This window comes from Apostichopus japonicus, chromosome 12, assembly GCF_037975245.1.
Source record: "Apostichopus japonicus isolate 1M-3 chromosome 12, ASM3797524v1, whole genome shotgun sequence".
Taxonomy (NCBI): domain Eukaryota; kingdom Metazoa; phylum Echinodermata; class Holothuroidea; order Aspidochirotida; family Stichopodidae; genus Apostichopus; species Apostichopus japonicus.
This window is the reverse complement of record NC_092572.1, coordinates 21,447,634-21,464,509: the sequence shown is the minus strand read 5'-3', so window position 1 is coordinate 21,464,509 and position 16,876 is coordinate 21,447,634. Positions and strand designations below refer to the sequence as shown.

The following is a 16,876-nucleotide window of genomic DNA, read 5'->3' as shown; positions in this document are numbered from 1 at the left end:
ATAACGTTCAAATGTGAAGAAATGAAACGGGATTTCAGTCGTCGTTACTCGTTTCTCTGTTTTAACCAAATTGATAAAATATTTAACTCTAAGTTCGACCCGGCGTCTTTGGGGGCAGTAGCATGCACAAGATATCAAAGATGAGTGATCTTCTCGACTGAATTAGGTAAGACTTTAACCTTTGTAATATGATCAGAATCGATCTCAAAGTGTATACCAAACGTTATCACGAAGAGCTGTCACGGGTATTCTTAAAAGTAAGAGCAATTCCGATGAGGCGCTTTTCCTAAAGTATCAATATGCATATTGTCTACTCAAAAAAAAAAGCCTTTGAATGTTGTATTTCGCCAATTACAGCTTTTCAGAGTTGCTAAACTTCAACAATGGGTATAATGATGCAATTGGAAAAGATACGGACTATGGGTATTTCGCTCTTCCCCAACATGCTTGTCTACACTATTGTTATGGGTGTTACACAGTTCCTACTACCTTAACGTACTTACATAACTGTTATATAATATTTCTAAGCAGGTCGTGTCTGTGAGCGACATTGTATAGAATCAAGGCAATTATTTTTATTTTTTATCAAAAACAATATATATAATATTTATAAATATTTATTATATATATTATATTTCCACTGTAGATCTTTATACCTTGGACATATGTACTATATATCTATTATTTATCTATCATATATCTGTTATATAATCTATATAATATTTAGAGCTAATACATATCTTTTATATATCTATGATATTATATATCTTTGATATATCTATTATATAACTATAATATGTGTAGTATCATTCAGTAAGTATCCAACGTCAAGATAAATTTCTAAGAGATGGGAAACTCTATGTAACGTTGAGTATATAGTACAGAATATTAATATTGTCCTGTGTGTTTATTCAATATTAGCCCGGAAGGTCTGCAAATATCATACCTCTTATTTCGAGGGAGACCTCTATTTGGAGGGTTGTTTAAATAGTACCTCGCCAATGTTATTTTCCGTCGGGTGAAAGCGACAATTGTCTGGAAAAATTTGCGGTAGGTTAGGAAAATCATGACGTTATGGAGGAACACTTAATGTCAGAAACTTCTAAATCTCATCAGGAATTTGATTCACTCATTCTGTCTGGTAGAATTGTGGCCACCATGTACATGTACAATGGTGTGCGATAACGAAAATAATTACAATTTTACCAACCAGCATGAGCTGTTTCCTGAGTAACACGCTTGAGAGAAAAGCATTAATGGAATACAAATATCTTATACTAAGAAATAAAAGAAAAAGGTTATAAATTTTTACAGTTGCACAATTGAAAAATTGCATTGTTATTACCGTCATGCCGAATAACTTAAAGACATGCCTTAAAAAAAAGTGATGCATTTCAATTTGGTAATGATTAGAGTTAATATGAATTAATCAAGAGAAACAAGATGGTTGTTTAAAAAAGGAACATGAAATCAGGTTTTGGGTGTACCTTGAATTTTAACGCTTGTGAATTTCATATGAATATGATCTGCTAGTAGTTCATATCGTAATCTAACTTGGTATTCAACTTTTGAATGCTTTTCTTTACTCCGTTTTAATTGTTTAGGCTGGAAATTAGAAATGGTACAATTCCTCCCGTTATCCTCCTAAATTTGTTAACAATACGTAAACAATCGTGCACCTGGCCTTTCTTCGAAGACATGAGTTTTCCGTGACCGCAGCTCAGAGGCTGTGTTCTTTGAAGAAGTAAAATCTTGCTCGCGTAAACCCAGGCCAATGTTCAGGCTAGTATTAAAGGAGCTGATGCTAACGTGTAGTGTAAGACAATTTGACAAAATCTCATACAAGACGAGATACAAGAATACGTACGGTACGATATCTCATTATTTCGATCAACCGAATTGGTAGGTTTCTAATACCACGACATCAACTGATCGTAGATACTGTGAGTGCTCGGAATATTATTTAATACATTTGTGGGTCGTATGAATTGTTAGCAAACTGCACCATTGCACTGAGGGAGATAACGCCCAGTTATTTAGGATTGGCCTTATTAACCGATTGTTAACATTCACGTTATTAACATTAAATTGTTGCGCTCTGAACTGCGCGACACTGTATGTACGTTTGTTAGAATCCATGCTCTGTGGTGAATGGATATACTTCAGTGAGTCCGTAATAAGCAGCATAGTGCTTTAGTCCTAATTCAGCTATCAGCTAGGAAGCTAGGTTAAATGATCCACATTGCGATTTAGTTCGGTTGTTAGTGTATTAACATCTGTTAAAGGCGTGTCGACACCGTATAAAATTTACTATTTAGCCTTGAATCTGTTTTCATATTTGTATGCTGTATTGGGCGGTGCGTTGTGCGCTGCGTTTAACTCTGCGTTTAACCCTGCGTTGTACGCTGGGTGAAGCGCCGCATTGTGAGCTGCGTTTAGACACCGCGTTGTGGTATTGCGTCATTGCGTTAACAGTTAACGTTCTACGTAATGCAAGGATGATGATAAGAGCCATATATTGTAAGCACAATATTTTATGACCCTTGTATGCTAAAGGAGGTTTGAAGAAACCGTACCGCTGTGCCACGGACACTTTTATAGCTTCTCCATTGTAATCTTTTTGTCGAGATTCTCTTTCGCCAACTCAAGCCTTAAAGATTTTCCACCAGAAAGGGAAGTGACGTTACAATATTTCTTTCTGTTATAACAGGAACACCATAATTAGTTCGCTTAGACGATTTCTGAACTGTAAAACGATGGAATAGGCACGCTATTTTCACATGGGTAATTGAGAGGGAGATCCTGTATATCTTATCCTTGATATAAATACCTTACATATGGTATTTCGATTTTGCACATGCTACTGTTCAGTATCATTTAGTATCAGTCGCTTAATAGCAAGCCTTTGTGATGAAAGGGGCAAAACCAACATTTTCCCCAGTTTATCATTTAACTCTGAAAATTAAGTTTTTTAACTAATGCCTGTATTGATGGCTTTTCTTGTAACGTTATAGGTTGTAGCCCAGGGGCTACCTCCTTATCTTAAGTGGGGCTGGTAAGATGTAATATCGCCTAGGGGACGTGTCTAAAGGTAGGGACATCCGTCCCCTTTAAGTAATTTTGTCAATATGGATATTGCTTAGATGTAAAAGGGTCCTAACGTGCTGTTACAAAATCATACATACATGCAAGTCACAACTCCCTGTGGTGAGTAACTAGTTCGTCCACCATGTACGTATAGTAGACTCCATCGGAACGAGATATTGCAGAAATACCATTTGCTTTTCAACTATATATAACTATATATAACTATATATATATATATCTATATATATATATATATATAGATATATATATATATATATTGGCTGTTGCTGGTATGTAACTAAAACGTAAAGTTGTGATTGGGTAAAAGTGTCATGTCTTTTACCTCGTGTCTGGCGAGTTCTATAAGCCAAACCAGTATTGTTGTATACCTCAACTGTAAAAGCTCGTCGTGCGTGTGTGGCACGTTAAAATGTATTATTATCACCGACTATAGGATTCATCATATTAATTATAATGAACCCAGGAGAATAAATTGCAAAAAAATCAGTTAAAATATCTTTGTTGGACTACTAATTTGTGTGATTCGTATCGTTCCTATCGAAATAAGCCATACCGGGACCGGTATCGGGACCGAGACCGATGTTTACGATCATTTATTTACGTTAGTGTGTTGTTATAGTCACGCAATACTAAAGAAAGCGAAAGAAGGTTTTGTTCTTTAAATTAGCGAAGTAATTTCAGTTCCAAAAGTTATAAACAAATGTTATGATGCAATGAGCAAAACATATGGAAACTTTAACATGTAACTATCATATCTCAAGATAAATGTCATTGGTTGCAATGTATTAGTGTAAAGCATGTAATGGTGTCGGTAATCAATAAACCTTACATTGGTTTATTGGACGAATAACGCTTGCTATGTGGGATGACGATTATTTAATATATATATATAGGAAATAGAAAGGAAATATTGACGTTGAAGCAAACTGTTGTACAACAACTTAGTCACAATTACCAGGAAACAAAACAAATGTATTATTGAAAGTGTGTTTTAACGTCATATTTAACAATAAGTAACGTATTGATCAAGGAATCGAGGGCTTGATTGAAGGAGATATTCTTTCTAGGACAATTGTCACCACTTGTTAAGTATTAATTACTATTGTAGTAAACAAATAAATAACTAACGGTCATCAGCCACCATGCTGTTACTTTCGTTTTCATTGTCAAACTCTCTAAATAAACAATGAGCTTCATGAAGTAATTACTTAAATACATAAAGCACAATCACTCTGTGGTTAATGTATGCGTTATAACTGTTCATTGACTATAATCCTCAAACGTTCGTTAACATGAACACTAAGCAGACATGATTATGAGATTCATGTGAAGATATAACCGACGGAAATCAGAATGTTCGAGCTCCTGGTCTTATGTTACATACTAACGACCAATCAAGTCACCGATATGTTATTGTTTACTTTGCATTTCCTTTATAGGGACAATCTCAGCATTCGATAGGAAATAGCTTCACGTTGCATAACATATAAATAAAATGTAAGAACAAGTAAGAACAATGGAAGAACAATGTATTGGAACAATGATAATATTTTTAATATCAGCCTACAAGAGATACGCCAGTTTTCCTTTCTATTAAAGAAATTGTATCTGAACTAGATATATGTAATATTCAGTAGATATTTGTACCTCCCACACGTTCACCTTTCAAAAGCTTGAAAAATTGGATATATCTTATGCTTCTGTTTCCTTTTAAGGAAACATTTTGAGAAGGGTTTACCATTATTAATGTTGTTATTCTGTTGAATTTGAGTCTGACAGTAGTATTTACAGCAGATCTACAGTGGGGTCCATTAGTTGGTCTCTGAGTAAACGGACTTCGAGCCAATTCCCAGTTCAATGTAGCCTAAGCTTGTTTCCCATAATAGATACAAATAAATAATACACATTCCCATGTAAGCTGTACAGTATCAACTAATAGTATCCTACCCAACAGTGCAACATAATACGGTGAACGAAACTATGTGAGCATATAATCCTAACTTAGTGTTAGCTCACATTGCAACTGGGTAACAGAATTCGACTAAAGCATGTGTGTTATTCAACTGCAATGAGCTAGCTACTAAAGTGATCAAATAATAGCTAGAGAAGTCTATGTGTAAAATATTTCACTACCAAACTGTTAGCAATCAACGTGTTGCAATTACGGTCACTATGTAACCATTTTCGGGTATTCTCACCAAACCTCACAATGTTAGGTTTTAGGCATCATGCATACAAATCATGATACAAATATACCATGTATTAATAAACTGACAGAAATAACTATTTGACATGAGCAATTTTAACAATGGTAACATTTACTAAAAATTAATAACTGGTTGTTAGCATATATTGAATAAACAATGACTTATATTACGTTTATAATAATAACTGAAGTAATATTCTTAAATCGTTGATGATGTTTACAGGGATATCCACGAATACTTGCACCCATTGGCGGTGATGTTGCAATATCATGGTATCTGGATGACACACGTCCATTTGCGTATGCATTATTGATTAAAGATCAGGAGCAAGTGGTGATCGTCGATCAAGCAAGTCCAACTAAAATAACTAGACAATGTAATGCAGAAATGCTAAGAAGTTCACAGGTGACGTTGAGAATATCACATGTAGCACTAAAAATGGTTGACGTTACACACACGAAACGTACTATAGTACTGGAAAGAACAAAGAGCTACAAGTTCAAGTTAATGAAAGTTGAATTGTTGTTTTTTTGTCAATTAATTTCTCAATACTTCTATTGAGCTACTTTAACAAAAGAACCAAAGTCATTCAGCAAATAACTGAGACCGTCCAGCTGCAATATTTTTTTACGTGATATCAGGCACTTCATCTTTATATCGTTACATATTTTAAGGTCCCAGATAGTCCTAAATATGACCGAAATATTACGTGTACCTTGCTAACTTAACTGGAAGTGAGAGGGACTGCTCAGCACAACACTACCAGGATCACCTTTTGTAATTAAAATAATGTCACACTTTCTCTTGCAAGTGTTCTATTCATCTTTGATTTCATGTTTTGTCAAAAACTGGATTATTAGAATAGTTTTTTTTTTAACTTCAAGAATTGCTTAATAAGTAATCAATTGAAAACCACTGTATCAGCCATAGGTGCATGCTTAGTTATTCCAAGAATATATTATTATTGCTTAAAACTATTTTACAGTCGATTTTACTTTCATACACCATAAATGTATAAATACCTATATAATAGGTGAGGCAAAAGCGTAAGGTACATTTCTTTCAACATTATATGTGAGGTACGTATTAACCGGAGGAAGCCATAAAGTAATTTGCTTACTAACATAAGAAAGAAGAAGATAGGAACACGGTAATGGCATAGCGCTCCTAGAGAACGAACAACACCTAAAACTGCTGCATCTTTGCATGTGCTTTACCCTTAGATCTTCTTTGAGATCTGCCCCACTTACGGCTCATGTACCTCTCAGCTGATATGAGAATACCCTAATCAAAATAGCGACTTACGATGGTGCAATTATCGATAGATTTACTTTTCTTGGTTTTGTATATTATTTCGGTGATTTTATATGCGAATATATTTTTAAAACAACAGGTTGGTTAAATGTATGTTGAAATTGAAAATATATATAAAAATTTGCCTAAAGTGAACTTTTTTACCATGTAAACCTGTCGTTTGCAATGTGAGCACAGGCGTTATAGAAAGTGAATCCTATGACTGCAGTGTGCTGTGTAGAATCAATCTGAAAACCCCTAATGACTTCGATGTCTGAGACAGGAATAATACTTCATTACAGTCATGATCTTACTGTGGAAGAAATATCCAATTACACTTCTTGTGGACGAATACTGCTGAAGAGTCATCGCTCTTACAATGAGAAAAAATCGGTTGTAGTATTGAAAGTAGTTCGAATCTATGCGGAACATCACCCATTTTACGAGTTTTCTGTAAGACTTAAGACACCCTTCAGCTTTTTCATTCTGCTTTGTTTCTTGAAGTAAATTAGGCTCTTAATTATGAGGATGAACCATTTTGAAATGACTATGTTGAAAGTATGAAACTGTTAACGTTATACAACCATAATATCTCCGGATAGAACACGGGTGGGGGAGGGGGTATTTATTCACACTCTTGCGGTAGCGCCCTTCCACAGAGCATCTCACTTTTGAAGATGATGTTACGATGGCTACTTATATGTCAACATTTCAAAGTTTTACACACAATTGCGACTTCAATTTGTTCTACAAAATGAGTCGGCTTCAAAGTATCCAGGACCACACTTCCTTTCTTATAAAAAAAAAATTTAAAAAAAAACATCCTTCATACCTTCAACATCGGGTCTGATCATTTTACAAAGGTTAAAGTCTTACCTTATTCAGTCGGATAGGTCAATCATCTTTGATATCTTGCGCACGACACTGCCCCAAATACGCCGGGTTAAACTTAGACGTAAATATTTAAACAGTTATGGTCAAAAGAAAGAAAAGAGTAACGACGACTGAAATCACGTTTCATTTCTTCACATTTGAACATTATCATCCTTTGTTATATCTCATTGGAGGGTTGCAAGTTGATACTTATCATGAATTAATTATTAAGGTAACAATAAGATAATTTACACTTTCGTTTCTTTTGCCAGTCGGCTTCGAATTATTAATTACCAAAATAATAACATAACGTCAAGACTGTTGTCGGTAAGACATCTAGCTTTCACTAAACATATTTTCGAGTTCAACACACACACACACAAAACCTGATAGGAAAGCAGATTAATCACGCAAACGTGATGGCTCTCAGAATTTTTGCTCTCAATCTGTTGTACTTTGCTTTAACGAACGCCACAAAAGGTAAGTTTTGTCTGTCAGAAAAAACTATATAGTTCGAAACTTGGCCAGTAAAGTATTGAAGCGAATGGTAGTTGATTGTTTCTTTTCGGGAAGAGATTTAAATATGTGACAAAGATCGTATTTTACTGTTAAAGTAGACTGGTGTATTATGTAATGTGTCAGTCTATAATAGTTAAATGAGGAGAGTTGTAATCATATATGTATATGAAAATAGTGTTAACTGAAAATATACATTTTAGAATAGTGTGTATGAAGATAGCATATGACATTTGAGGTGAACACACGTATACCTTTCTATATCCAACTAGTTAACTTGTAAAACAATTGTTAAAACCACGATCTGATTGACCTTAGATGACCTCTTTACGTCATATCTTAAATCTCAAAACCGGATGGAAGTTCAGCTCAGGACAACTTTATCATTCAGATAATATCCATATTTGTAAATATCAAGGAGGATAGAATTATCAGCTTATTGCACGTAGAATGAGTCACATCCAATAGTTGTTGTGAAAAGATACACATATTCTTTTCGATAATCACAAGATCCTTCACTCTAAGCTCATAATGTACATTATAGACGAATCATTTCACAATAGTTCATTGTTCTATTAGATAAAGGAATATTAAACCGACATTATTTATTGCATGGCTAAATTTCCCCCAAATCTCCAGTGAGAGTCTCCCATTCATTCTATGAAATGTTCAAGAACTTTCCTACTGTATCCATGTGAAAAATGGAACGGCCTTATACCATCAAATCACTTTCAGCGAATTTTAGACTTTTCAACAAGCCTGGTAAACTGCAGGTGCAAGTTTACCCAAACTACGGAGTATTAAACGTGATGAAACAAATTCAATTCATTCAATCTAATTTCATAATGTTCTTAGTATTTCTTCCCTATATCAGTGTTAATCACTCGAAGAAAGCAAATAGGAAATCTGAAGAAGAATATAATGGACTATTTTTGCTTTTTTGAACTTGATACACTAGTCATTGAACTTTTATTGGACTTAGGGACATATTAGCATGGAAGTTATTCCGAGGAAGGGGTAGCTGAAGTTGACAATGAATGTTAATGAAATATTTTGTTGAAAATACCAACTGAAAATAGGGTAATATACGCCAATAATATGTAATGTTGTTTTACTAATCACGGAGAATAATGTTTAATTTACATATTTATGTTATACAGGGATATCGACACACACCGTTCTAATTAATAGTGATATTGAAATCGAATGGTTTTTAAGAAAATATCAGGTCCGGTCTACGGTTTTGGAAAAAGATGGTGCCCAACTTCTCATCCTCGATCCAAGGAAACAAAGTGACGTAACTAAGGGACAATTTTATGCAGAATTGACAGAAAATGTACGTGTTATGTTGAGAATTTCAAATGTGACCCCAAGGAATGGTGGAATATACTCACACATCACGTACTATGATACTGGAAATGCTGATAAGGGGACTTTCCTTTTGCAAGTTCAAGGTAAGTAACATAAGATTTTTTCTCGTTTTATTGCCTACCAGTATTATGGTAATAATGTATTGTATCTTGTTGGCTTACAAAATAACTACCGTCCGTCAAAAGGCTATGTTGATACACGAATGTTTATATAGTTGGAAACATAGTTAAGGTAAACGTAATTCTTGGGTTTGATCTAAACAATTTTTATTTCATGATCTTGATTTTAATAACATAAAACTAACACTGTTTTTTGGAATACTCAGATGTTTTGATACGTTCTAAACTCAAATAATTCTCAGATATCCAATAATAATTTTATGTTGGTAGTTGCATTATTGGATACTCTCAAATAAAACACAACACTACTGACGAAATGACAGCAGAACATGTTTTAAAGGTCTAGTAAAAACAAGATGGAAATTTGGGACAAGGTTGAAGCAAACCTCATAAAGGGACACTTTGATTATGAGCACCTTATAACCCAAGCCTTCGTACTTCATGTAATTTACAGTCTTTTGTTGACATTGGCAAGAATGAAACTTGAAATGTGTTAATGTAAATGACTTTTGTTTTGAAGATGATACCTGTTATAACCGTTGAAATTGCACCCAAACAAATGATCAATTAGCCAATTAGTATTCGTAAAGAAATCGATCTAAAGGTATCGATAAAGTTAGGATTGTCTTGATAATTGTAAGACTCACATATCCATTTATTCATGACCAATAGAACTAAGTACTTTCTCCGCTTGGCTCTCATGGAAATGTTAGTTTTATCAGTTAGCCATGTTTTTATTTGATTTTTATTTTTATTGTATTTCAACTCTAGTTTGAGAGGGTAACTTAGTTAGCTAAGGTTAATCTTCCCCAAGAGCCTCTTGAATATTATTGTTATACAAAGAACATAGGTGTTAATTTTGAATGTAAGAACCAACATGTAACCAGATTACGAAAAATGAAAAGATAACTAAACGTAAGCAAGTAAAATGTAGCCCATTAAAAAATAAAATGAGCCCATTGTCTCTCTTCGCACGTAGGCACCAACTCTTAAAATAGGATTAATAGAGAGAGAAAAACATAGGCAGGTAAATGAATGAGTAAGACGTTACCATCCTGAAGGATATTCTTCAAAGGGGAAACTTTGAAGAATACCTTATTTTGCAAAATGGATAATCAAATTGTCTATAATCTTGAACTAGGTTCACCTGGCTTGTTCAATGTCACCACTGACGTAACTGAAGGCGAGGCCATAACGGCGCAGTGCTGTGTAAAAAGTTCCATGGAACCTCGGTTGACGTGGATGGTTGATACAGGAATAGTTCATGATAATACGCACAGTCTTGAAATAGCAACAGTATCTGGATATAGATATTGTGGGCAAATAATGTTGACGAGCCAGAGAATTCACAATGGCAAGGAAATGATTTGTGAGGTACAGAATGGTTTGAACCTGTCTGCGTCATCTCATCTAAATGTCTTCTGTGAGTAATTTATAATACTTTCTACAATGCTCATTGAAAACTATACATGCTGTAAAATAAAGATATTATTTTAGTGTGTGATCAAAAAAAAACTGTTGGTATCTTTGTTGATAGAACCACATGTGTTTGTATTTCTTTATTTCTTACATTCCATAGTTTTTAACATGATGTATATTTCTTTTGTGTTTTATAACTGACTGACAGACCAACCAACCATCAATATTTCTGTAAAAGGAACTAACACGTGTGCTACAAGGAGTTGCATATTCAAGGAGTTTGCTAACGTAACATTGCTGTGTTCAACGGATGGTAACCCTAAGCCAAACGTTACATTAACGCGAATCGTTAAGCCGGGAGAGTTTGACAAACGGAAAACGTATTTCACAGAAAAATGGTCAACAATGAAGAGTTTTTTTCTTTTCGATAACTTTACAAGGATGCTATATGGCAGGTATAGATGTGAAGCAAACAATGGCATCGGTGATATCGTCTTTGATGCAGTGCTATTAAACGTCACGTGTGAGTATTTGTGATGACATAAAAGCCAGATAGACTTTTTTCTGCTCCTAACAAAGACAAAGTTTGAAAAATATTTGACTTTACTCCTTAAGTTGACAGTTCAAAATGATCAGACTGACACAAAGACAAAATGTTATTGTTTCAATCATCGAGAGTGTAAATTGTGATCTAGTACAGCTTTTTATGACTATAGGAACAACTCATATATGTAACTTCCTCTTCCGCGTGAAACCTAATGTTTATTGATTACTCATTTTAAATAGGTCCTTCAAAAGAGTATTAAGCTGTTACTATGGCATATGAATTATTAGTAAAGATGTGTTACATCGTTGATATTCTGAAACAAGTAACGAGTGTTGAATTATCATTCTTCTTCGGTTATGACTAGTTATCGTGATGTAAGTCTCGCTAAGAAGGTTAGCATGGTTTTTATAAAAAAAAAGATATGTGTATATTAAAAACAATATGGTTACATATAGAAATTACATATTAATATTAGGTATAAAATGAAACCATTAGATGCGATAATACGTCACATGTTACAAGCTTAAAATTTGATTGACAGTTTGAAGCAGATGGCTGACAAAAGAACATGCACGAACGAATTGCCACATAATATTTCACCGAAAGCAGTAAAGTACTTTTCTTTGTTACTAGGAAGGTGTAACCCCTCAGTGGTGACTACATTGAGACTAAATTCCATTTCATTACTGGCCATACTGTACATAAGATGTTTCGTTTCTCCACAGTTGCAGCAACAGTCAATATCGTTGTCTCGCCTACTCCGGATACCGTCACACCGCATGGTAACTTTACTGTGGAGTGCGAGGCGTATTCAAATCCATTCCCGACAATTTCACTACAAAAGAAAATTCATGAAGAATGGATTACTTTACGTAACTCAGTATCTCCACAAACCAAGCGAAGATTGAGATACCAAGCAGTTTGGACATTATCTTATGACGAGGTCTACAATGACTACATGGGCATATATAGATGCATGGCGGATAATGGGATAGGTCGACCCGCACAATCAAATACAACCGTCTTGTATGCGGTGCAAGGTAAGTTTAGTAAAGCATCGTGTGAACTCCACTGATCACAAACACGCACTAGTAATGCGGTTACCACTGCAGTTCCAAAAACGCATATGCGCTTTCAATGTACACAAAGCATATCATTAACTATTACCATGCATCCTGCGACTAAATAGTGAAGGAGTGAAGGAATCCCCTGTTATAGGTATCAACAATACGTCAATATTGCCATGCTTATTAGTTTATATCCCCCTCAATTTATATAACATTTTTCACAGAACTAAATGTAAATCGTTAATAGCTTTCAAAACGTTAAAGGCCATTTTTCATATTAACCAATCTTTGTCAATATATGGTGGTGTCCCTAAGTCAAATGCTTTCAAACATTTGTTTTGTCTGAACATCTCGGTGGATTTGTATCCTTGCGATCCTTGAGCTGTACTTCTAAAGGTTAATATCATGTATAAGAAATTTATCGAAATGCGTTACCTTAGCTTCTTCGTATTTGGTTTCAAATTTGTTTAGAATGAGACGATTTATGCTACCTTAGCATTCTATATATTACTTATTATAAGTCACTTATTGATGGTGTAGAGTGTGATCAATGCCGTGTAAATTCCGTACTTTATAAACAATAACAGGATTTGAATCTAAGAGAAGCTCGGAATTAACGGGTACCAGTACAGATTTAAAAGTTATCTAATTTATGTGAGTGTTAGGTGTAGGCAGTCGGTAAGTTACCAGCAACATTTCGAGATACCATTTGCATATATACCGACGATGCCATATATATATATATATATATATATATATATATATATATACGCCCATATAAATATGTATATGTGTGTGACATTTATATATATGTAACATATAGAAATAAGATATAGGATCATTATTTTACATAAAAGGAGGAACGTATGAGAAAATGTATCGGACTTTTATGTCCCATTAGTACCTTCGTCGATAAATCTTCGCAGTGGAAAGAAAAGTACAACATATGACACACAATGGTTTTGCTTCATTCAATGAAGATCAGTTTTTAGGCGAATCGTTAAAGGTACTCCTTATATTGTCTTTTCGTCAACCCCTTAGACTTTACTTCTCTCTCACAGATGTGGACGAATCGAGCCCAGTTTCACGGAAACCACTCTTGATTTGTGTTATTCTCTTCGTCGTGTTTGGTATTTCATCCCTGACTTTCTTTTACAATCGTAAGTTATATTTATAAAAATGTACTTCTTGGTGTATAATGTAAGAATAAATCACCTGTTTATCTATTGTAATTGATGGTAAAAAAAGGAAAAACTAAAAACTTTAAAAGCAGAGTTTTGTATTAATGGAAGATAGAATTTAACCAATATGCAACTTTTGTTACATTGTTAAATTAATTATTATAACATTAACTATGTGACTTTTAATCACATTAATTTTCTTTCATTCTACTATGATTTGCAGGAAGGCAAATTGCAAAGTTATCGAGACGGTAAGAAACAAACAAGTAAAACCTACCCTTACCTCATCAAAACGGTTTGGTTGTATCATCCCAGTCCTTGCCTCCAATGCTCTAAATAATGTGTGATTTAAATATGTGTGTAGGTGTTTCAACATTTGATTTTATGTTTGTTCATGTGTCGTTTGTTCTCACCTCAATCAACAGTCTATAGTTGCTAATAAAATTGCCAAGTTTAGAAAACAACAATGCAATATTTATATAGCAAGCTCTCTTTTTAAGAAACAAAACGAAAAAGGACATAAAGCAGACATTAAAGACTTAAATATGAATGGCTGAATCATGCTATTGTCAGGCTTGTTCTTCAGTCTTTTTGAAATGTGAATAAACAATAACACCTTTTTCTCCTCTCTCTTACATGTATGTGTATATGTGGTGTATAAAATTGAAATTCGATAGGTTTTGTTGACTCTTAACAGAGGGAATGAAATTATTTTAATTATGCATTCAAAGTTGAATCAATTCACATTTGACAAATTAATTTATCTACATTAATCTTCTATTTTTTAGATTTTGGAAAGTGAGAGCCATTTAACTACCATACTTCTATCAACACAACCTTTATATATCAAGTACCTATATTTCATTTTATTATTTTTTACTTTGAGATACTCGAGAAGACTGCATCCCAGGTTTGATACAGTGGACTTTCCAGATGTAGTGAGAGCGCATCATGCTCTAGATGTGGAAAACAGAATGTTACATAGGGACCTTCCTGCTAACCCGTGTAAAGAAGGTATGTTAATTCGATGATGCATATATGTATATTAGATCCTCCTGCAAGCAGGAACTCGCGAAAAAGCCTAATTGGCTTATCAAAGCCGCAAGCAGACCGAAGTCAGTCTCTCACATTCATATTTAACGTCCATGATTATGAATTGTTAATTGTCTTGGGAGTTAATTTGTTTTGGGAGTGACTCGAACCGGGACCTTATGATTGACAGGCACCGGTGTTAACCACTGAGCTAACACTCCAGATATGCAGAGTTAGTCACATAGTGATGTGTTGCGTACAATGATAGATATATCCAAAGAGTTGTGAAAAATACGTTTGATATGATTACGAATGAATGTAATGTCCACTTAAAACCAGGTTAAGTGTGAAGTTGTTCAGCATTGGCTCAGAATTGACGAAATGTTAAGGAACTGGAAATTATTATTGAATAGTTCTATGTTAACAGTTTTTTTCTGCTTTGTAGGTAACGTCGATTCGGAAAGACCCGTAGTTTATGACCACTGCTACGAACAATGGTAACTACACACATGAATATGTCGTTTATTTTGCGATCAAGCCATCGAAACATTTAACTTAGAGTTTTATGTCAAATTGTTACCATAATTTGAAAAGACTGGTAATTGAGTTGAAGAAAGTTATCTTTCAGTCTGTTTGATCCTTCAAATAGGGCAAACTTCTACGAAGGAATGTAACATAATTGAATATGTTTAAACCATATAGCGTCTGGCCGGAAGATGTTCGTTTTCTATAGTCTATATGAGTATATCATAATGCATTGTTGCGATTTGTTTACAAAAATGGCTCAAGTTAGGTCATTATACCTGTATTATTGTAAACGTTTAGTTTTGTTGCAGATCGATATCGCCACTAAAATATGTTTCACCCATTCGCCTTTATTTGAGAATAAAAAAAGTCTTAGAGTCTAAGAACAATAGTCTCTAGCATTTAAATTGATATATTCTTCATCTTTCATCATTTATATGTGCACAAGACTATATAGTTGAGAATGTAATTTTATAACCTTTGAATACTATTTTCATATTATTATGATATAAATTTGAATTTTAAGTTTGGGAGGGAACTCCGGTCGGAAGCTGTCCGTTTCTTACCAAGATCCAGAGGGTAAGAGGTTTATCATATATCATATATCCTCATTATATATCTCACGAACAGGAAGAAATATAGAGGTAAATTGAAGTTGCTTAAACTGCCAACAAAAAAAGCGTTTTTATTTTATTTTGTTCGGAAGTGACAATTTACCGTTGCTCTTAAATTATTATTTTTCTCTTAGCATTAAGCAACCAAGCTTGATATTTCTTTTCGATGACACTCTGGGTACTAACGGAGATTTAAGAGACCGCTAATGACAACAAAAAATCATGTGACTTCAAAACTTGATTTGATTAACAGCTTCGTGAATATTTAATTTGCAATATCAAGTATTAACATGAATAATTTACATTACTTTCATTAGATGATTTTGCAGATGGCCCAGAGCTAGATATAAATGGATATGCAAGGTAAGTAATATGGTAATTACAAAGTTGTGTAATAATCAGCTGTGCGTAGTTTCAATGATCGTAAAGTCAGATCCTCCTGGAAACGACATCCGGAAACAAATGTTATACCTCTGTCTTGAACGTAACACTACCAATAAAAACATATATTATATTGTATATTCATTTCAGATTAAGTCCGGAAACAGCCTCTATTTGTGAACGTGACGATGCAAACCACCAGGTCGCCAATATTTACATTGACGATCGAGTTCCAGAATGTGCTAATAGTGATTAAATTCGCATTATTTCGTGAGTAACGAAAAACTTCAATAAAAGACTTTTAAAAAACCTGTCCCGGGGATTTTAATCATAGATGAATTCCTCAGCAAGTTTATGCTCTAAAATATAAACATGGCAGTAGGAATGGACTTCCTGTTTTCATAAAAAGGAACCACAAATTTTGCAGTTACGTAATTATCAGGCAATCGTCATAATTATATTTTACTAAATATATTTTCTGAGCACTATATAGTCATGGTAGTTGTGTGTCAACGAAAAGCAAAAAGTTATCACAAAACGTTGACCTGAGAATTAATTTCCTTTATTTTCATCCTCTTACCAAGATAAAGAGAGAGAGTAGGAGGAGGAGAAGGAGGAGGAGG

At 34.1% G+C, this 16,876-nt stretch overlaps 1 protein-coding gene across 3 annotated transcripts; it reads left to right on the top strand.

The window, feature by feature from the left end:
- Positions 1–32: 32 nt before the first annotated feature.
- LOC139977861 (limbic system-associated membrane protein-like) lies at positions 33–16,872 on the top strand. 3 transcript variants are annotated; one of them, XM_071987559.1, is made up of 13 exons: positions 33–166; positions 9,158–9,451; positions 10,629–10,910; positions 11,115–11,429; positions 12,179–12,493; positions 13,582–13,680; positions 13,925–13,952; positions 14,588–14,715; positions 15,179–15,230; positions 15,785–15,837; positions 16,190–16,235; positions 16,404–16,523; positions 16,838–16,872. In XM_071987559.1, the coding sequence occupies exons 2-12, from the start codon at positions 9,343–9,345 to the stop codon at positions 16,507–16,509; spliced, it is 1,533 nt and encodes a 510-aa protein (XP_071843660.1). In that variant the 5' UTR covers positions 33–166; positions 9,158–9,342; the 3' UTR covers positions 16,510–16,523; positions 16,838–16,872. The 3 variants fall into 3 exon arrangements, with proteins under 3 accessions (XP_071843660.1, XP_071843659.1, XP_071843658.1); XM_071987558.1 differs by lacking the exon at positions 33–166 and adding an exon at positions 7,817–7,961 and having other exon boundaries at positions 14,600–14,715; XM_071987557.1 differs by lacking the exon at positions 33–166 and adding an exon at positions 7,817–7,961.
- The last annotated feature ends 4 nt before the right edge of the window (positions 16,873–16,876 follow it).